Here is a 22367-nt window from a genome sequence, read left to right as displayed (position 1 = left end):
TTTAAAATTTTTGTATCATGATTTTGAGGGCAATGTTGTCATATTAAAAAGTTCACTTAAAGCATCAGGTCTTCCTTCCTTTTCCGTCCAACTTGGGCAGAAAGTTTTCCAATACATAAAGGGAAGTGAAGTCTTTCCAAATCCTTTTTTTTCCTTCCCACTTTTACTCTCAAACGATGGAAAAAATTTAAAATCCTTTCAAAATCTTTCTTTGCTATCCATTTCCTTCCTCCCAAACTAGCTATAAATGAATTGTAATAATAATTTGCATTCCGCTGTATGTGAAACAAAGTCAAAGTGGCATGCTATTCTTTTGTCTATAATCAACTTTAAATGTCATAATCTAATATTTTGACTTAAATGATTGTGATTTTTTCCAGAAAACTTTAAAATGTAGTATTTGTTTATGTTGTATGTATTGCTTTTTTCTTTTCTTGTTTGTCAATGTTGTATATACTACTTCGATACATAGCAAAATGTTTATCATATTTTAAGTTCAAACTAAAATTGGTACATATTTTATACTCTAATGGGGGGTTGCGGGAAAAGGTAAGGAGGGGGGAAGGGGACGATAAGAAGGAGGAGGAGAAAGTAAATGCAACGGAGGAAGAAAAAGAGAGAGGAGGAGGAGGAGGAGGAGGAGGAGGAAGAGGGTGTAGAGAAGACAGAAGAAGAGAGATTGTGATAATAGTCAACGGTGCTAAAATTTTAACAAAATTTCAAAAACAAGTTAATAAAAATTTAAATTTAAAAAATATGAAAAAATACATAAAAAAAATACTTAATTCATGTGGACTATTTACAATGAAAATTTTGTTGAAATCCAATGGCACAGTGAAATGTTTCAAAAATACTCCAAAAAAACACTTAATCCATGCAAACCCTTTGATAGTAAGGTTGATTTTAAAGAGGGAAAAGCAGTTAGTGAGTTTTATTTAAACACCCCATTATTTTTAAATTTCGATCAATATAAGTTCGAATTTGAGTTTTGATTGAATGAGCTCGCAAGTTACTTGATTAAATTTAACTCGTTTACATCCCTAATCACAAACACGTTTTTTATCACATTTCAAATTAAATATATAGTACATGATAAAAATTGTTATAATATATTTTTTAAAAAGAATAAAAATTAAAATTCACACCGTGTCAAAAAAATTTTTTTTTTTTGAAAAACACAAAGCTCACTCACTAAACAAAACCACGTCACTAGTTTTTCACCCTAACCTACCGGCTTGGAAATTGCTCCTCGACCTCAGGCTCGGAATCTGCTTCTTCACCCAGGTATGAGACACCCCTCTCTCAACCACAGGCTTGGAATCAAACTACACACAGAAGGCACACGAAACACACACTGACAGTGTGACCCAGTAAAACTAGCCGTTACAATTTTACAAAACCCTACTGCGTGAAGAAAAACACCCACACAAGCGCGCAGTGAAAGTTCCTCGATCAATCGATGGCTTCTGAAATGTACTTTTTTGTTGCAGAGAAGTATTTTAGGGTGTATAAGAGGGGGAAAAGGAAGAAGAAGAGGAGGAGGAAGAGATTTGGGGGGAGAAATTGGAATTGGAAGGAAGGATGGGGACTAGGGTTCCGGTGGTGGAGCACTATAATTTAAGAGCGGCGAATTCGTATATCGGCGGCTCGTTGCATGATCTTAATGCGAATGATATTGCTGCCGGCGCCGGTGGTGTTGGTGATGACGTGGACCGCGGCGGAGGTGGTGATGACGTAACTGATGATAGCTTGGATAATGATGAGGATTCTGCTGCTGTCGTTAGTGTGAGTCCTATTCAAAATTTCTCTGGTTTTTTCTTGTGAAGTTGAGAAGAGAAATAGGAAATTGATAAGTAGGAGAAGTATAATTTTTTTTTTTTTTTTTTTACATTTTAAAGTTTAGATTTTGCGATGTAAATTTGATTCTTAATAAGGACTGCTTATGATATAAATACTTGAAGTCTTGTGTTTACATGTTTGAATGGCGAATTGAACACTCGAGAAAAGTTGATTTGGATTTTGGAGAGACAGAGCCCTAGTTTACGAAGGATTGCTGTGTTGAAATGAGTGTCATGGACCTTATTTTGGGAAAGAGATTAAGAATTTAAGAGAATCATCGGTTATTGATGAAGATGACGGTAACTGATGGTAATGAAAGAGCTTTGCTTTGATGAGAGCGGGGAAAGAGTGTATCCTGGTCTGAATAAACAAACATCTGACTTAATCCCGTATAAGTCTGCACCTCAGATGTACAATGACTTTTTAGAAATATAATGCCCAAGTATTTCATCTCTCTGTGGAACTCTAATATCCTTGAAGATTCTGATCCTTAAATAGCTACTAGAAGCATTTGAAGAAATGACAGAGATCTAGTGTATCTAAAAGGTGGTGCAACTGGATTGGAGTATAATATTACTGTCTACTCTCATTCTCCTTTTTCTATCTGAGGATCAGACCAAAGGTTTCTTTTTCAAATCTGAGATTTTGAACATGCTAAGTTGATTGATAAGAAGATAATGAGGAACGAAACAGGGGATGGATCAAACTGCATAAAAATCTCTGCACTAGAGAAAGAAAAGTTTTTGCTAACGGGTAATGGTGTAGCACCTCTTTCATTGTTCCAAGTTTCCGTGAATGAATCCACAAAAAGTTGAGCTAGTAGGGAAGCACACAACTTGCATTTATAAAATTACCTGCATCTAAAGCAACGGTCAAACAAACAAGGAAAGCATTATGCTCCTTCTGAAGCATAGTGGTACATTTGTGACCACTGTTATCTGTTTCAATAGCAATTTATCGTAATCACCATCAATTGAGGACACTGTAGTGTCTTTCTTGGTTATATTGTTCTACTGTAAGGGGAATCAAACTATGTACATTTTTAAGTCCTCTTCTTGAATGAGATTACTTGCCTCTTAGAAATGAAAATTATGTAAGAAGGTAGAATGCCCTCTGCTTTTCATGTGAGATGATACATAAAGCAAAGAATTTTTTTCTCTGGGTTGGAGACCTATTTAGTCCCACAGAACAAATTCTTTTCCTTTACAGTTTTGATTATGCTTCTAAAACATATGTACTTCTGTCTTTTAAGTGATCAATCATTAATTCAGAGAGTATCCGGCCGCAAGAAAGTTGTTGAAGTAATTTTGTTTTACATTGACTTTCAGGATTGCATGCACGAGTCATACAGAAATTCCTTGCCACTTCACAGTGTAGGGGTAGAGGAAGATCGGACTAGCCTTGAAGCTGGTGGATCTTCAAGAGGTCCCTACAATATTTTGACCACTGAAGGTGACTGCACCTTCTGTTTATTTACTTACTGTGTTTGGAGTAATATTAGAATTTATGTTGCATGTTTAAAATTTTTAACCAATATCTGATCTTTGATTTGGATTTGAAGCAGATGTATCACCTATTGAAACAGCAAGGGCAAGATTTGTAGACATCATTGTGGACCATTTTATAAGTCCGCATTTGGTTGAAGTGTCGGATACGGAGGCTGACTATTCACCTCAATCTGTGCAAGATAAGTTAAACAAGAGAAGATCAAGGGAGATTCGGTATGAGGGTGACGCACGGTTTGTTTTGCCCTTGATGTATATTGCTAACATGTATGAAACTCTGGTTAATGAAGTCAATTTAAGGCTTTCTCCTTTAAATGGCATTCGTGAAAAAACTATTGGTGTGGCCCTTGAAGCAGCTGGTGGCCTGTATAGAAAGCTTGCCAAGAAGTTTCCGAGAAAAGGTAGGAAATTTTTTCTGTTTTATTCGTAATTTGTGATGTTGAGGTTAAATGATTTTATCCCTTGATTAGACGCTTGATTTGGCATTCGATTCAATTATCGAATTGAGCTCCTATGGACAAACATAGTTAACTAACTTATCATTTTACATCTTTATCTCTGCTTTTGTCTAACCCCCTTCTATTTACTTTCTTCATTGTAGCAGTTGCATCATCCTTTTGCTTTTAGAGTTGAAGGGAACTTCTATGACTTTCAGTTCATTGTAGAGGATCTAGTTGGCATACTCAGGCTTCTATTTCCTCTTTTAGTTAATGTGTTGATAATGTACATTTGCTGTTGTTTATTTATTTATTTATTTTTGTAGTCCAATGTCTGGCTCCCAACATGTTTATTTTCGGTTTATTGTGACTAAAAGGTTAATGAGTGGACAAGTCTTCATGTTTAATGTTTATCTCAAATACACATTTGCTATTTACTTACTCTTTCAATTAGAGGTTCCGTTTACTAATGTCTTCCTCCTCCTAATTATTGGCTTATTTTGGATATATTGGACAAACAGGGCCTTGCATATTTAAGAGACGAGAATTGGCTACTTCTTTCGAAACAAGGTCAAGATTCCCTGAGTTGGTAATACAGGAAGAGAAGCGTGTTCGCTTTGTAGTAGTAAACGGCCTAGTGATCGTTGACAAACCAGCAAATATGTGTATCGATGATGCTGAATGGTATATGTTTTTTATTCTTTCTAGTACATTCATTGGCCTTAGTCACAAAAATTGAGCAAACGATAATCTATTCTTTTAGCTCCACAAACTGCTTTGGAGGGATGATGCTGCATTTCAGTTGTTGGGACTCATTTGATATCTTATGGTCTATATGGTCATTTGTAATTTAAAATGAATGATTTGGTTTTTGAATCAAGTTTTGCCTTTTTAGATGTGTGAAGGATTTTTATTAACTAATAATGGGTGAGGCACACCCTATGTGTATGCATATTTTAAAAGAAATAATAAGTAATAAAAAAGATATAGAATAGCAAATTAGTTGGAGGAAGAAAGGGTGATGAAACTTTGTCCAAGTCACGTACAGGCTTGGGCATTAAATTGAAGATCGTAAACAGTTATTGTTTGGTTTTTTTTCAATGATGTATGAGTGTCATAGTTTTTTCCTTGGTGTATGAGTATGGTTTAGTGGTCATTTTTTAGTGGTTAAGCATGAAGTGGTAAAACGGGTATAACACAAAATTACGCACTTTTTAACTGGAAGCCGTGCTGTATATATAGAGACATTATCATATTTGTTCTGTGTCTGGCTCAAGTTCATGACATTGTATTAGAATAAAGATTTTGCCTCAATTAAGCATCTGTTAGTTTTAGCAGCATTACTTTGTCATATTCTTACTAGGTCTAGAGTTTGTATTGGAGCGCGCTGTATAGAGTTGAGAATCCTAATTTGTTTCACTCTAAAAAATAGGGACAGTGTTGATAAAAATTAGTTAGTGAACTTTTGGACAAAAGGAAAGATCTTGATAAAGATAAAAAAGAATTAATTAAATTAAAGTTTTTCTTTTGCCGAATTATTGATTAGAAGATTGGCTTGTATGAATCGCTATTGTTTTGATACCAATAACTGCTCTAATTGGAGATACCCTTGTTTCTAGTACAAAGCTTCCTATAAAATGTGAAATGCCCTACCTTTGAGTGCAGTTTGAATTATTGATTTATGCCTTGTAGGTCTCATTGGAGATTGTGTTTGTCTGGTTTTGTTTAAACACTTGAAAACAGAATCCATATTCAATCCCTATCTACTGTGTCTTCTGACGATGTTGCATTATACTTTAATTGTTCTGCATCACTTTGATGGTATGAATTATTAGTTAACTTGTGTGTGGTATCCAATGATCGTACTGGGACTTGAGCTTGTAAACAATGCTGCAGTGTATAGTAGAGGTCCTTAAGCTAAAGCAGGAAAGATGAGAAATCAATAAGCATTGATCATGAAATAAGTAGAGCTCTTCATGTGACCATACCTGTTGGTATTCTTTTACTATGACTCACAGTTGGCTAAATGGAGAAGATAGCTTTGAGTAAGATTATAGTCTGTAAAATGTTAAGAAAAGGAAATCCTGCTTTTGTATATCGCTCGTCCTCTAAAATTCTTCCAACAAATGAACCACGCTCTCTGCAATTTTAAACAGATATTGGATTGTAACCCTCTGTTGGGGCTCAAAGTGTGCTTTATGGCCTTCTTTATGCTGATATTGTGAAGTGACTATGTGAGTTGAATTGCTTCAGACTTTGTGCACACTTGTAATTAATCTTACGAGTGTCAGGTTATCATTTACCAAAAGGAAATTGGGTTCTGTTTGATTACCTGTACTTCCTTGTCAAAAAATTAGGCTGTGTTTTCCTTGCTTTCAACAATTTATTTTGTTCAATGATATGAGATTATAAATGGGCCTGACAACTTCAAAAAATGTGATTAACTGTTATTACTCAGACAACTTGTTTAAAGTTTTTTTTTTAATTCATAAAAGTTGATGTTTGGTAGTTAGTTATCGTGCTACTATGATAGTGTGCAGGCAAGTTTTGGATTTTTTTGTAAAGACATTAATGTGCTAATGCTAATTTCTGCTGCAACTTCGAAGAAAGATAAGTTGTCAAGTTAGCAGTTCTGTAAAAGTTTTAAATTGTCTATTCAAAATGATAGCTCTTTTATATAGGTTTAAAAGATTGACTGGACGGACCGAAGTTGCTGTCTCTGCTAGAGACTACAAGTTTTATGCCCCAAGACACAAGTATAGGCGAGTTGCAACAAACTCCATTGCCAATATTCCTGGTTTGCCTGTAGGCTTCTGAGCATGTAGCTAATACTGCTTAATTAGTTACCATCATTTCAACCTTAACCTATTTGGTTTGTTTTGATACATGTTCCAGAACTTCACTGACACAGATAACTCTTCTCCAATGGTTCCTGCTCAGGGCTATCGTTCTATCAATGAAGTAAGATTTCATAAGAAATTTCAGTTAGCATGCGTTAAATTTCTTATTTGAACCTTTTTTGAATAATATTTTGGATATCATTAATAGTATGTGTGAAGTAGCTGCAAGATTGTTTAAAACATGCATGGAGAAGAGCGTTTGCAGAAGTGATGATGCATTTCAAATTGAAATTCATTTATATGAGGCATGCTGTCTCATTCAACACTGTTTGGGTTTCATATCAACATAGATCGTAACAGTGGTCTATAAACAATCTTAATTTTTTTTCCTCTTGGTGGCCTGCATGCCCTCCGTTGATTCCCTCAGTCCCATTGAGACGTAACGATTTTCTTTTTGGTGCATGGAAAAATAATGTAAAAACGTACTAAATCTGTAGAATGAGGCTGAATATGATGCATTTTACCTTTTTAGGAAATAATTTTCTGGATGTGCTTTCCCTTGTATGGTCTCTCATCCACTTTTATTTGATTATTGAATGGGATACGGTCCAATATTCTTGTATGTTCCAGAAAATTAATGGAGATGTTTTGAGTTTGTTGGTTTTCGTCATTTCGGATCTTCAATTTAGCTTTCATTGATATAGAAACATTCATAACTGATCTTTAATATCGGTCTTGAAACTATAAAGCCACAGAACACACAGCAAACGTCATCAAAACAACATATCCATCCCTTGACACATCAGACTCAGTTTCATCCTCTGCAGCATGGACATCCACACCATATTGATCAAAGTCAACACGCTGCCCACTATTCCCACAACCAGAATTGTGGTCCACCAGCGCACTTGTCTGACATTTCACAAAGTCAGCAACCTTCTACAATTCCTCAGCATATGCATTGCTTACCTACCTTGAGTCATGTAGGAGGACGTCTGCATGTACTGGTGAGGCTTTTGCTTTTCTTGATCTTGAACCTGTCTTTTATCTTCTCATGCATTTTCACTTAACATGAAACTTTTAGAGAAATTAGAGAACTGGGTGTTTTTGGCTGCCTAATTAACTTATTAAGAGGGCAAAATTTTGGGCTATTTAATATGAGGAGCATCTACATCAATTAGTGTACAATATTCACAGCTCCTGACACCAGGGAAAAAAGGGTACATTGAAGTTAGTGTAAGTGCCCTTAAGAATAAAGCTTGCAAATATGCACTATTTTTGTATTTACCTTTCAAGTGCACCCTTTGCAAAAAAAAATTGCCAAGCTTTTACAGATTTCTGAATGCTGAATACTGTTCTTTTCATTACTTCTCAATTTTAGAGAATTTGGAATACTTTTCATCCTATCACACTCAATTTAGTGATGTACTTGTTAGGTTTTCATGTTATGTGCCATTAAGGTTTTGAATGAAGACTTCATCACTTCTATAATAGTAAATCTAAAAATTGGACTTAATTAAATGACTTTGTATGAATGGCATCAGTACTAACAAGAAGTTGAGATGTGAAACTTGATCAAGAAAGGGAAAAAATGCTGTTGGAAACATGTGATGGATACCTAAATTATTTACTTTTATTTTGGAGGGATTGTTTCGCGCTTAATGGAGGAAATATATATATAATTCTTTAATGTTAAAACTTCAATAAAAATATACTTCAAAAGGTGAGGTAGTGGACATTGCAAACGTCAACCTTAGTAATTGATACTGACTTTTGCTTCATGTTGAGCATATAGCACAAGAATAATCAATCTAAAGAAGAAAAGAACCCAGTACTAGTGGAAGGAAGGATTTGCATCTATGGATAGTAGAGAAGTAGATGTGGAGAAGAGGAGCAACAACATTGTACTTCATAAGAATTAGTTTTGACATAGTGTAGAAGAAGACTGGGGCATTTAATAGTAGAGGTAAAAAGTCTTGAGACTCTTGTTGGATCCAAATGATAGAGGGAGTTTGGCACCAGAGATCTATTTTCAAGCTGATTTCTTTATTTGATGTTGATATTGTTGACATTGACTCTAAATTTACATTTTGCAATTTCCAATTCCTTAAATTGGGGTTTTTAAATCAATAAAAAACATAAAAATCATCTGAATAAGCCTCGATCATTGTGGATTTTACAAAATCTGTGTTGAAAGTTGTTGTTGATTTTCAAGAAGTCTGATTTTTAAATCTGTCTATAAAATGTCAACTTTATTGCTGCAACTTTTTGTCCAGCAGCAATTTTAGCTTTGAGCTAAATCGACCACAAATGCAAATTGGGACTTGGATTGATATATTGGGGAGTCCTTGGGACAGGATATTGACTTTAGTTCAATCTTAAATGGGTTCAAAGGCCAAATCTAGGGACCCCTAAAGATTCACTTAAATCACAGAAACAAAGGTCAACCAAGAAACCGATGATTTATAGTACATATTGTATTAGCAGGATGCAAAATTGCAGAAAAGTTGGTTTTTTGAAGTTGATTGTAAAGTTTCTTTTTTGAAAATCGACCTCGGATGTTGATTCCCTGAGCATCAACTCTGAAGCTGACTAATTTTGTATTTATGGAAACAGATTATAGTCTCTCTCTCTCGGAATAAAAACTCTTTAATGAGTGTGAATTCTGTTGTAAAGTGTGTAAATTGAGTATTGCAGGGACTTTATTTAATTTTGGATTTGCTTCCCTTTCTAATGATCTCATAAAGTGTATATATAGGAGGTTTTGGTCTTTCCCGAACCTTGATTTCTTATATAATCCTTGAATGCTTATTTTTTAAAGTTCTTTGCATTAGTCTGGCATCAAGTGGGAAACTGTTGCTTCAAAACCATTTCTGTAAACATGTCTAGTTTGAATACATTCTCTCTCTTTTCCATTGTTTTTATTTGGACACTTGTTAACTTCTTCTTCACTTTTATATTCGACAGCCAACAAGCCCTGCAAAGTATTGCGATGAATGTGGAGCTCCTTACTTGAGGGAGACCTCCAAGTTTTGCTCAGAATGTGGCACAAAGAGGTTAGGAATTTGAGAGATTCCAGATGTTTGTTTAGTTTTAGATTGTATAATTAGCTTCTTTTAGCAAAGCAAATGTACACTTTCCAACTTCATACCTGTATATATTTTTGAGTTAGATAATGTATAGAAATTTAGGTTTTCCAGTTCTTGCAACGTTGGAAGGGTGATCGGTTATGGTCTTCTAATTTAATGTAGAGGCTATTCTTCTTAGTTTGACTTGTTTCCATCCATGTTTCAATCCATTTCAGCAATCTTTATGCACATATATATATATGTGCTGACGTTGATGTGCTTTCAGACTAAGCTTCTCAAGCCAAATTCATCATTCCACATTTCTAAATCTGCCTTGGCCTCTCATGTCTAGTAGATCTTTGAAGTATTAAATGGCTTAAAAATGCCTCACTATCTTGCGATTTGTTATTGAAGTTTCATTAGTTACAAACTTCAAACGAAAAGCAGGAAAGAACGAAACAGGAGTAACTTTGCCTGTAAATTTTTAGTAATTCAAACTTGCATCAAAAAGCAAAAAAAGAAAAAAAAAAAATCCTATTAGTGAACTTTTAGGTTTGTAAGACATTACGTACCATTGAATGCTTTATTATATCACCAATAAAATCGACAGTACTACCGTGTGTCAACTCCAAAACTCATGATCCTTAACTTGAGTTTATCAGATGTGAGGTAGAGGAAATATGAATTGTTTTAGATGGTGTACATGTTTCATAGAAAATAATCATATGGTACTTTGGAACTGCGAGATAATGGAGGGGTTGAATAAAACTTTTCACTATTTCCAAATGGTAAGTATAAGTAAGCGCTACTGATGTTATTTATAGGGGAATAAACATCAAGTCAAATGGCCAACTGCAAAGTAGGCTTTGATCGGGTGGCTAAAGTTGAAATTTTAGCATTTAGAGGTTATATGTTTCAATTCTCTCTTTCTCCTTTCCATTTTTTGAATCTCATTGCTCACTCGCTACAGAAATCTATCTATGTTTCTTCCTTTTGTGTGATCTCAAATATATCCTTAATAATTAGATTTCTCATTTGCCAATTATAAGTAGTCACAACCCTCTTCATGCTACAAGTTTTCAATTGGTGCCATTTCTCATCCGTCAAATACTGCATGGTAGCCACAATCCTATTCAAACTACAATTCTTAAATTTTTGCTAATTTTATCTGCACATCAAAAGTCACAGCTAACATAAACCATATAATATGAAACACTCCTCCTACCACTATTCAATTATAAAACTAAATACAACAAATCCTAATTTCTAGGTTATCTATTTGTGCTTTCGTTTCTCTCAAGCAATCCGAAGGAAATTCCTTCTAGAAGCAAAACTCTATTACTACCAAAATTTGGAGCACGATCAGTTTCGTGCTGTGGCAGTGACTTCTCAAACGTTTTTGTTATAAGTAATTTCTAGTTTCTAGGTGCCTTACTTGTCTTGACGATCATGAACTTTTTTTTTCCTTCTAATTTTACGCTTGAATATCATAACTCAATCTTGTTAATTGAGCATTTACAATTACAGCATTAAATTATTTTCAGATTTCCAATTTACAAATTTAACATGGTTCAAGGAAAGTCGTACATTTTCAAAAATATTTCTTTCTTCTATTTTTTTTCTTTTTACTTGGCAAAAGCAGACGTTTGAGGAATTGTTTACTTGATACTCTTTCAAAGTTCAAAGCTTTCGTGTGGTGATGTCATATTTTATTTTGATTACTTCAAAGAGGATATTTAATCGAATTATTTGTTCGATGTCTTTTTCCTATTAAAATTTTTATGAAAGAATCATGAACCCAATTTTAAGGAAATGAATTTTTTTTTTTAAATAGCATTCTTATAACATTTGTAGATCAAGTAATCATATACCAATATCATAAATTTTGACTAATGAACTTGAAAATTTATCTTTGTAAGGCCTTTGAGGATGTAAGATTAATTCCAAGTATAATTATATTGAAAACGACAAATAGATTTTAGCAATTCGATCTGTTCATTAGCAATTCAATTCTTCAAGTAAACATTGTTGCACAAGGGGAAAAAATATAGCATCCTTTTGAAGAAATCTCGAGAACCACTACCATAATCACTTAATTTCTACCGACAAACTGTTTTGCAAAACCTTAACTAGAATTGATGCTAGCATGAATAGCTAATTGAGAAAGTTGACATACCAAAGGACTAGAATTGGTAAAAGGAGGAACGCAGGTAATTTTGTGGTTTTCTTTTCCCTTTTCAGGTAGAGGAAATGATACAAAAGAAAGGAATATAGGTAATTTCTTTACTGTTTTGAGGGATCCGCACATTCTGCAATGGGTCTAAGGTCATAGCTATTTAAATTGCCTACTTTCTGCCAATAATCTTTTCTTAAATAATATATATACGATGTAAAAGATAAGCAAGCATCTTTTTTTTTTTTTTTTTAATTCCCATTTCATTTCAGGTAAGGAATTATTTCTAGGAGAAAGGAATAGAAGTAATTTCTTGCTGTTTGAAGGGATCACTTCATTGTTGATTGATCTAAGGCTAGAACTATACAAATTGCCCATTTCATTTAGCTTGGAATGTTACCTATGATCTGCAACTTCTAGCACTCAAAAACTCAGGAGAAGTTTTTTAGGTTAAAAATGGTGGGAAGAAGACGATTTAGATTCAAAGGATTACCAATCACTAATAAATATTTTAGAAATCTACAAGAAAGTGATAAAGCTCATTTCCTAGAGACTTTGGAATTGAACTTGGGAACCCCTGTAACTAAACATAGGCACAACCAATGACGTTGATGCATTTGACATGGAATTTGGTATAATCCGGTGAGGGAATTTTGTTCCAATTAGAAAGTCTCAAGATTGCATAGATTGTAACTCATAGTTAAAAGGAAGGGTCTTGGAGAGGCGGTTAAATGGAAGGCATAGATACTTCAGTGCTGAGATGTTAAAGATTTTCCTGATATGGAGGTCTATTCTAGCAAATCTTTAAAAATTAAAAAATGGTACGTTGGGCCAATGTAGCAAATTGAGTGATTTATAAACTGTGGTGCAGAATGCTAGAGTTAGTTAATTTGCTGATTCCTTATTACTTTATAAAGAAAGTCACTGATTAAGACCTAAATGGAATCCAATTTGCCGGTGATTAATGCTTTATCCTTCTACTATTAAAAAATTTAAAAATAATTTCTTTCCTGTCAAGTTGTTATCACCAACTTCTAAATCTAGGCAGATAATTAAAGTCAAATTCCCAACTACCTTTTGTAATGCGCATGCCAAATTGTAGTATTAAACTGTTAAATAGTTCAAATTCAAGTACAATTTTAAAATGATGAGTAAAGGTTTATTTTCTATAGGCGTTTTTTGACGTTTGTAGAAGCATGATATATTGAAAGATTTTTCAATTAGATTATTGCTGTTGGTCATTTCATCAGCTATGTGATAAATCTCTGCTTTTCTCCACCCGGCATTAGAATTTTGTACAAAAATAATCCATTTGTTTTAGCATGCAAACTTTTATCTTAATAAGTCTATAAATTCTTATGGGATAATTTCAGAAACTTCCCTTGAGGTTTTTAATAATTTCAGGAAGCTCCCTTCAATATTTTAAAATTACACATACCTCAGAAACCCAATAGAATACAAAAAAATCAACTAATTTTCTCTTTTAGATTTTTAGGCTTCTACCTTCTATCTTTGCTCACTTTCCCCATACCCATCTTCCTACAGCCACTTTCCTAGTCCCCTCTTCCCAAATTTTCTCCTCTACTTCAAGACCATTGTTTGTCCATCAACCCTAGCTTGTGCTTTGTTCCATTCCTTTCCCTTCTCCTTTTTTTATTTCCCATACATCTCCCCTTCTCTTTGCAAACGTGACTAGGCTCATCTCTCTTTTTTCCCCCTATTCTAAGTGTAGTGGGTTTGATTATTTTGCATCTATTTTATTCGATTTTGGTTGATTATGGGTGATAAAACTTGGTGATGTCAAATATCAAAAGTTTGAGAGATGGATATTGGGTTTTAGACAACGATTTGCTGAAAAAAATGGCTGTAATGAGAGGAAGAGGCAAGGGGATTTGAGAGTGGGGTTGATTGTTGACGAATTATTGTTTTGGGCAAAATTTGAGGTTGAGTCTTATCAAATTTGGTAGCAAGTGGCGAGATTTTTTCAGGTTGCGGGAAATAAATTGGATTGTGGTTTTTTGGGTACACACAGTTGTTGGAATTGGTTTTGATTCAAATTGGGGTGGTGGCTTGACATTCCTATTAGTGTTGCTTAAAAGAACACAATCATCAAAATTCCTTATTTTTGTCTTTTATTTTTTTTGGTAGAAAAGATTTCATGACTTTCGTGATAGTCTAATTTGGAAGAAGGCAATCAATGGATGCAATCAACATTCAGCAAAGCTCTTGTTCTTTTCTTTTTAATTTTTTGGGTAAAAAGGGTAGTTTAGGGTATTTGAAAGAAATGATAGCCTATTGGACCTATTTTGAAGCATAAATAGTGAAAGTAAGGGAGGTTGGTGTAATTTCTGAAATCTAAGGGGAGTTGTCTGAAATTGTTTGAGACCTCAGGGGAGGTTTCCGTAATTATCCCAATTCTTATTGTTCTATTTGCTCAACTTCATTACAGTGATTGTTGAGGGAATTTATGGGGACAACAACTCTTTGTTATTAACATTACTGGGGCTTTCACCTAGACGAGAATACAATCCATGGATTCCACAAGTAGATGAGTATAAATAATTAAATATCTTATTGTCAACTGCCACATAATACGTTATATATAGCTTTTTTAAATATATTTTTTCGGACATGTAATTGAGTGTCATGTTTATTTGGTAGGAACTTTGTTTCTCCACGTTAGCATGGGCTTTGTACTGATATTCCTAATGGATTTTTGGCTCATTGTTAATTTTTGTACTTTATAGCTATTTGAAAAAAAAGGTTAAAAACAAAAAAGTCCTCTTTGGTAGATCTAATATACAGAAAAGCCCTCCATGGTTTCAAAACATATAAAACGACGCCTCATATTTTAAACTAAATTATAAAACTCACGGAATCCAGTAAATTTAACGGAATCCGATAAACTTAACAGAATCCGGTAAACTTAACGGTAAATTTAACGGAATCCTGTAAGTTTAACAGCCAAGACCATCATTTTCGTTAAGTTTACCTAATTCTGTTAGTTTACAATTTAGTTCAAAATATGAGGTGTTATTTTGTACATTTTGAAATCACGGGAAACTTTTCTGTATATTAGGTATATCATAAGGAACTTTTTTTTGTTTTTAACCCTGAAAAAAATTATTAAATACTACTAATTTCCAAAGTGAGGAAAAGGTAGAGTAGCGAGCAAAGGAGGGGAGGACAGATCAAGAAAGAGGGAGAAACAATGAGGAAGGGAGCATGATAGGGCCAGAAAGAAGGGGGTGGCGGGAATGGTAGATGTGGTGGTGAAGAAAGCAAAATCCATGGGTCCAGATTTTATTTTCCTATCAACATTTTACTAGAATTGGGACTTGAACTTGGTAATAACAGAGGTATCGTAGACTTTTATGCAATTGGGTTCTTTATGCTATTTGAGAAATTTTAACATGTTCGTATGTGGTGTTAGTGGTACTAATTAGTGGTGGAGATGGTAATGTTAGTAGTGGTGATTACTGCTTAGTGCTAAGAGAAAGCAACTGGAGCTACTAATTAGTGATGAAGATGGCGGCAATGAATGGCGGAGATGGTGACTTCGTGTGTAGGAAATGTTATTGCTAAAAAAGGGAAGAACAATCATAAGAATGAATTAAAAAAAGAAGTGAAACAAAAAAAAAAAGAGAAAAACAAATACAAAGGAACGAAAAATATAATATGGATTAATCGAGTGCCACAGGAATTTTCTGGATTTTACCCAAAATTAAATTATGAATCACTTCACAAGAATTCTTTTTAAACTACAAACTTTGAAAGTAACAAGCTATTAAAAATTTGAAAGTTTGTAGCATGATATTTCCATTTGGAGTCTGGAGTTCAATATCAACATTGACAATTTTTTTTTCCTTTCTCAATTTTCCTTTTAAGTTTCCTCTCTCAAATTACATATTAAAGGAGATAGTACACATTATTATTTATAAGTTTATTTGGGATAAGAACAGCCCATGTACTCTAATCAACTAAAGATTAATGAGAATATGAAATATATCATATACTAAAAGTTCTAAAGTAATAACAAAGACAAGAGACATGTACATCTTCTTAAAATGTGGATTCAAAGACTAAATTGCCATTACAAATTACCAAATTATAACTAAAGTTAGATGTGGTACATAGGGGAGAAAAAGTTTATGAAGAGGAGCGACACCTTAAATTTCTAAATGCATGATTTTTTTCAGACTGATTACTAAGAATTGAAGCCTTCTCAATTTCTAGCATGCATTCCCATGTATAAATTTAATCATGAATAAAAAGTAGATTACATAAAAGATAACACAAATAAGTTTTTAAAATATATGTTTTTTTTTTTATTTGGGTTAATACCACTTTGTCCTCTCAAACTTTGGACGATTACCCACTTCAGTCCCTAAACTTCAAAATGGGACATTTAAGTTCCTAAACTTATAAATACCTCTCACTTAAGGAAAATTGTTAACAAATCCTGAATGCCGTTGGTGATCGAAGTGTCCCATTTTATAAGGGTTTAGGGATTTAAGTGTCCCATTTTATAAGTTTAGGGACTTAAGTGGGAGGTATTTATAAGTTTAAGGACTTAAGTGTCCCATTTTGAAGATTAGGAACTGAAGTAGGTAATCGTCCAAAGTTTGGGGGGACAAAGTGGAATTAACCCTTTTTATTTTAAAGCATATTTCATTTAAAAAGTTATTTCATGAAGGCTCATACATTAGAAAGTGATTTTACATAATGTACTCCAAAGTGATTAAGGTAATACTATGAAATTTGGATGAGAACATTAATGGTCTTTAGAAAAAGTCAAAAACCAAAAGAAAGATCAAAGGTTGAAGCCAAAGTTCCATTTCTTTGAACTAATTTTAATTTATTACATTTGATTGATTTAAATTAAATACAATTCATGGTATGATCTGTCCTTTCAACATACATAAATACTCTGAAAATAACTAATTCCAAATGTTATTATAATGCATATGTTTCAAGAATAACTAATTCAAATTTTATTTCTTCATCCTAAAAATTAAACTACCAATGATTAACCCACATAATACCGGTTAAAAGAAAAAAAAAAGTCAATTGACAAAGTTATCAGTCTAGTCGGCTGCTGGTCTCATTTATTTGATGACAAAGTGACACGTGTTAGTGAGTCCATATGCTATCTCATGATTTGGCATTGAATTCATTTGACTTTTTCTTTTTTCCAATTCGAAGGATATCTAACGGCTGTTTATTGACCGTGCTTTTATGGTAACAATAAAATAGTCTGGCTGGAGTAATTATGGTCTCATCAAAGGCTTCTTGATTTCTTTAATTCTTTTTAACATGACAGAATAAAAATCCTTGCTCTATTTAATCAGCCCCAAATGACTCATTTCTGCACGTAGACCAAAGTGAATCAATCAATCAGGATGGAATCCATTGCAGTTAGTGCAGAATGGAATCAGTCAATCAATCAATCAATCCGTTTCCCAACATCCATTACCGGGATTTTGAGATTGTCAAAGTTAGTGCAGTTAATGAAGGTATTCCTCCTAATCGAATGCTATGTCAGCTCCCAGCAGGACCAATGCTGGTTAATACATCTAGGTGGATTGAAGGGACATATATGGATCATGCTGCTCATAATCTTAACCGAAAGATTTTACCTGTCGGTCCATTGCTTCAATATCCCGCTGCTGCTCCAGAAGGCGAGGAGCAGCATCAGAATATTGATCTCATACAATGGCTGGCAGAGAAAGAAGAACATTCAGCCTTTTTTGCTTCCTTTGGGAGTGAATATTTTTTGACCAAGGAAGAGATCATAGAAATTGCTTTCGGGCTGGAGCTTAGCGACAATGTTAATTTCATATGGGCCCTAAGGTTACCAAAAGGGGAGGAAAACAGGGTTCAACTTGAGCAGATTTTACCTGAGGGTTTTCTTGAGAGAGTGAGAGATAGGCGTAGGGCTGTTCAAGGAGGGGCACCACAAGCATTGATTTCAGGCCATTCCAGTATTGGTGGATTTATATCTCATTGTGGTTGGGGTTCAGTATTAGAAGCAATAGAATTTGGTGTTCCAATTCTAGCCATGCCAATGAACTATGAACAGCCTCTCAATGCCAGGCTGATGGTGGAAAATGGTTTAGCAGTGGAGATCATGAGAGATGAAAAGGGAGACTTGTGAGGGAAGACATAGCACAAAGTGATCAAGAATGTGGTAATTGGAAATGGAGGAGATCCTATGAGGAGGAAAATGAAAGATTTGAGGTAGAATATGAAATCTAGTCAAGAAGAAGACTTGGATGAAGTAGTCAAAATGCTAGCCCAGCTTTCCAGGAAAAGTGCTGATTCTGATGCTATAGCTACTGCAAGAGCAAAACTTGTCTAGCAAAGTTAAGTTTGTTTCCTTAGGATGAGACGTGTAATTGTACACCATCTTCAAGGATATGACCATGTAATTGCTTGTAATGATTTGATGTTCTGGTAATTTTTGGGATTGAGGGATGTGGACATTTGTGGTCTATGTAACCTATTTCTTAAAATCTAAAAGGGAAGGCACTTACAAATAAGAAAACATTCTTAACCCTAACGCCACGTTGATTTGCACAAAACTATTCATAAGCAAACTAAATAGGACATTTGAGCTTGAGCCTCACAAAATGCTCACGGTTAGAAAATCTATATCTTAACATGAGCTTGCTGTGTTGTTGAAGCTAAGGAAGAAGGAAAAGCGAATGAATTAGAAAAGAAAATTATTAACTTCTCTCTTCTAACTCAATTAAATCCGATGTGTATTCAACCAAGAGGGATCAATATTTGCATCGTTTGAAGAAGAGGAAGAAAACTTTCTTTCTCATACCATGCAAGTGACAATTAATAGTATTCTGTTATATGGCTAATACCAGATTAAACGTATACTTGAACATGACAACCTTAACAATAGACTGGATCTTAAGATTGAGAATAAAACTTTGATCCTCTAAATTTGACATGATCCTAAAATTTTACGAAATTTTGCATATGGATTATCCTCAAGAATTTGTGCTAACAAAATACTAGTACTGAAACAGTATCTAGATGAATTGTCCCTTTGCGTTTTAGACAGTACTATGTCAATGCTAGAAGGTTTTTACCTGGGAATTTGCTATGCATGCAAGTCACTTTCCTGAAAAAGAATAAGAACCATATGAATATTCAATCCCACAAAATTCTCTGCCTATTAACTTCAACATGCTATGGCTGCAGAGATCCAGATTTTTCTCTTTGATGCTTTTTTCTGTTCTGTTTTATTCGTTCTCTTTTGTGGACTTGTCAGTCTTAGGTAGTGATAAGTACTCTGAGGACTTCTGGGAACAGCAGCTCAAGGTTATAACTTCCAAATCTTTATACCTCCCTATTGAGATCATATTTTTTATTCAAAAGTGGAAATGTGAAATCCATGAGCATACATAAGTAGTATGATTTGATATGGTTGCTGGAACATCGGCTTGACCTTGTCATTGCCCTGCTGCTGACGAGACTGAGGTGATGAACTCTGTCAAGTCATTTAAGGACTCATACGAAGAACCACCTTTCTGCAAACCCGCTTCTAGTTTATCTTTCATAATTAACATTCTTTGCCTCATTTCTTTGCCTTCTACCTCAACCATTAGTCGTCTTATAGATTTCTCAATGCTCCCTCTATCCACCACGTTCTCAATTTCCAGGCCTACCTTCCATTCATAAGTCAAGTATCTTGCATTTACAATTTGGTCAGCAAAATGTGGTCTGCAAATCATTGGAACGCCTTCGCAGATGCTTTCTATTGTTGAATTCCAGCCGCAGTGGCTCCAAAATCCCCCCACGGCCCTATGTGCCAAAACTTTTTTCTGAGGTGCCCATTTGAATATTAGGCCTCTTTCTCCTAGTAAAGATTTGAAACTGCCCTCAGGAAAGTGATCATCCAACTGAGATCCATCTATAGAATCTGACCTAAGAACCCATATAAATGGAATGCCACTGTTTGCCAGTCCCCAAGCTGTTTCTGTTAGCTCTTGTTCATTTATGCACGCGATGCTGCCCAAGCTTATATAGATCACTGAATTTGGAGGTTGCCTTTCGAGCCAAGAAATGCAACTCTGATCCTCTTCCAGGAAACTAGTAGCTGTGGCTGCAGCCTCCAACTTGTGGAGAGGCCCAATTGGGAAGCATGGAACTTTGTAACATTGCTGAAGCCGTGATAAGGTTGAATGCTCAAGACAATCTGTTGTATTCCAAATGGTGGCCACAGAAGAGCGTATGTTGATTGAAGAAGCGTTGAAATCCATAAGCCATTCTGGGATTGCATTAGTAATTGGATAGGGTAAATCCTTAAACCTCAAAGGATGGAGCTCTGGCACAGGTTCCTGCAGCCTGGACTCTGTGAATCGCAATATTTCAATTTTTTGCCGCCCTAAGTTCAGATAGTGACTAACTTACTGCTTAAAGGGCTCAAATCTTTCGTGTAAAGATTTCTTTTTTTCTTTTAATTGAGATATTAAACCAAGAGTTAGCTATTTACCTGGAAAAGGAATACGATTTTCTGCTTGAAGTTTGCAGATGCAGTGACAAGATAGCATGTAAGCAGCCATATTAGGCCTTAAAATAATGCTTGGAATCTTTAGATGAGTAGAGACCGAATCAACAAAGAACAAGAGTGCATCATATATCATACAAGAAACCTGGTAGCCCTGCAGCTTCTGATCTTCCATGAGTTGAACCATGTAGTCCTGCAGAGGTGCTCTGCAGTTGCTGTTGATAGCGGATATGAGATCCAGTAAATTGTTGATAGAGGCCTGATAGCCAGATAGATTGTCCGACAAGGCGTGAAAGATGAATCCAGGATGGTTTAGAGGATCGGGTGGTCTGAATTCGGAGTGTGCAACTACAATTGAGAACCCTTTAGAGTAAAGAATACTCCCCAGCTGAAGCATTGGAGTCATGTGCCCCTGAAGGGGCGGCGGAACTAACACTACTGTATGTTTTCGAGTTCTGCATTGTTCCATATCTCTCTCCATTGATCCCATAAAACTGGAGGATGGTAGTTACCAGCTAGTCCTTATATCTGTTTCATGAAGCTCAGGATCTTGATTTTCCGTGGAGGTGTGGAAATCAATCGTTATGATGACCACACCTTGGGGAGTCAACATTCACTTTGGCTCATGAGTCATGACCGAAAGCAACATGCTCTGATTTACTCTACTCAACAAGACTTGCTTGTGGCTTAAAAGGACGGAGATTTCATGCTTTCATTTGCCAACGACTAGCATTCGTCTATGTTGCTTTTCAATTATTGCAGTGTTGTTGAATTTGCGCTATATTTTGGCTGACGCTTTAACCAATCATTTTGAATCTGGGCTATTTCTTTTCTTGTTTTCTTCAATTGTCATCCGACAATGACCAATATTCGTCTTTGCTGTCTTCCTATGACAAACGTGCTTTTGAATTTGGGCTGTTTTTGACCAAATCAGTCATCAAGTAAGCACCACTGGGCCTTTGGCCCTGTGGTCACCACCAGCTTGGTGGTGTGGGAGGTCGAGGTTTAACCCTTACCTTCTACCAAAATTTGTCACAATATGTGGCGGTCTTAATTGGTCTTCTTGGATGGAGTTTGTACTCATATTGAGTCCCCTTTCCCCTTCCTCTGAATTAGGCTAGATTAAATTATAGGAATTATAATTTTGCGACCAAAAAAAAAAAGTTATCATGTAAGCTATTTTTTACAGCTACAGCTGTATTAAGGGACCATTTTGGCAAACTGTTGAGAAGTACAAATCTCAGCTGTCTTTCTCATATTTTCTCTAGAAACTAAAATTACTGCACGGATTAGGCTCCCTTCTCCTCCAATAATTAATATGTTGAGCAATCTCAGTGCTCTTCCTCATCTTTTCTCTAGAAACTAATGAGTTTCTAGAAGAGTTTGGATAGAAAATTATTTGGGCTAATTTTTTGAAAAAAAAAAAAAATATCGTAGCACTGTGTTTGGATAGTAGATTATTTGTGATAATTTTTTGAAAAAAAATACTGCAATATTTTTTTGATGTAATGTATGTAAGATAAATAGACAGACAATAGTCTCTTATACATATTGCATTTGGCAAACTTGTGAAGCAAATGCCATATTATGTTCAAATAAAGATTGATATACTCTAATAAAGATTGATATCACTAGACTAGTGTTCAACTAATATAAGCTAGACAGCCTGTTGATTCCACGATTGATACCCATTTCTTCTTTAAATTGTTAATTCGGTGTCAAGTTCAGGATTTGACTTCTAACTTGACAAGATATGAGGAGGGAAGGGAAAGTAAAAAAAAAAAAAAAAAAAGAATAGTATTTGTATTTTGAAATTTTTTTCTTTCTTTTGTACAAGTCCAAAGAATTAATAATGATTACAGAGAATTGGAGTGAGATAGAATAGAACGAGGGAAAAGCCCATTGGCCACCCAAGAAAAGTACTTGCAAATCATCAGAAAAAGCACTTGAACACTCCTTTATCATTTTATTTGCAAAA

The 22367-nt window shown here is 34.8% G+C and overlaps 3 protein-coding genes across 6 annotated transcripts; 2 read left to right on the top strand and 1 right to left on the bottom strand.

The window, feature by feature from the left end:
* The first annotated feature begins 1176 nt into the window (after positions 1-1176).
* Positions 1177-9887, top strand: LOC113719589 (uncharacterized protein At2g02148). Of its 4 annotated transcripts, none has more exons than XM_072072457.1 (9): positions 1177-1284; positions 1491-1785; positions 3168-3291; positions 3404-3745; positions 4303-4465; positions 6463-6543; positions 6677-6742; positions 7434-7628; positions 9589-9887. In XM_072072457.1, the coding sequence occupies exons 2-8, from the start codon at positions 1582-1584 to the stop codon at positions 7597-7599; spliced, it is 1146 nt and encodes a 381-aa protein (XP_071928558.1). In that variant the 5' UTR covers positions 1177-1284; positions 1491-1581; the 3' UTR covers positions 7600-7628; positions 9589-9887. The 4 variants fall into 4 exon arrangements, with proteins under 4 accessions (XP_071928558.1, XP_071928557.1, XP_027100618.1 ...); XM_072072456.1 differs by having other exon boundaries at positions 6463-6586; XM_027244817.2 differs by having other exon boundaries at positions 6463-6586; positions 7371-7628.
* Positions 9888-17290: 7403 nt separating this feature from the next.
* Positions 17291-18019, top strand: LOC113718350 (beta-D-glucosyl crocetin beta-1,6-glucosyltransferase-like). The gene has a single exon (XM_027243261.1). The coding sequence runs from the start codon at positions 17291-17293 to the stop codon at positions 18017-18019; it is 729 nt and encodes a 242-aa protein (XP_027099062.1).
* A 749-nt stretch (positions 18020-18768) lies between these two features.
* Positions 18769-20995, bottom strand: LOC113717799 (UDP-glucose iridoid glucosyltransferase-like). The gene is made up of 2 exons (XM_027242610.2): positions 20375-20995; positions 18769-20233 (listed from the first exon to the last, which is right to left on the bottom strand). The coding sequence occupies exons 1-2, from the start codon at positions 20877-20879 to the stop codon at positions 19332-19334; spliced, it is 1407 nt and encodes a 468-aa protein (XP_027098411.1). The 5' UTR covers positions 20880-20995; the 3' UTR covers positions 18769-19331.
* Between the last annotated feature and the right edge of the window lie 1372 nt (positions 20996-22367).

This window comes from Coffea arabica, chromosome 11e (genome assembly GCF_036785885.1).
Source record: "Coffea arabica cultivar ET-39 chromosome 11e, Coffea Arabica ET-39 HiFi, whole genome shotgun sequence".
NCBI lineage: Eukaryota > Viridiplantae > Streptophyta > Magnoliopsida > Gentianales > Rubiaceae > Coffea > Coffea arabica.
The sequence above is the reverse complement of the archived record's forward strand: the minus strand, read 5'-3'. Positions and strand labels throughout refer to the sequence as shown.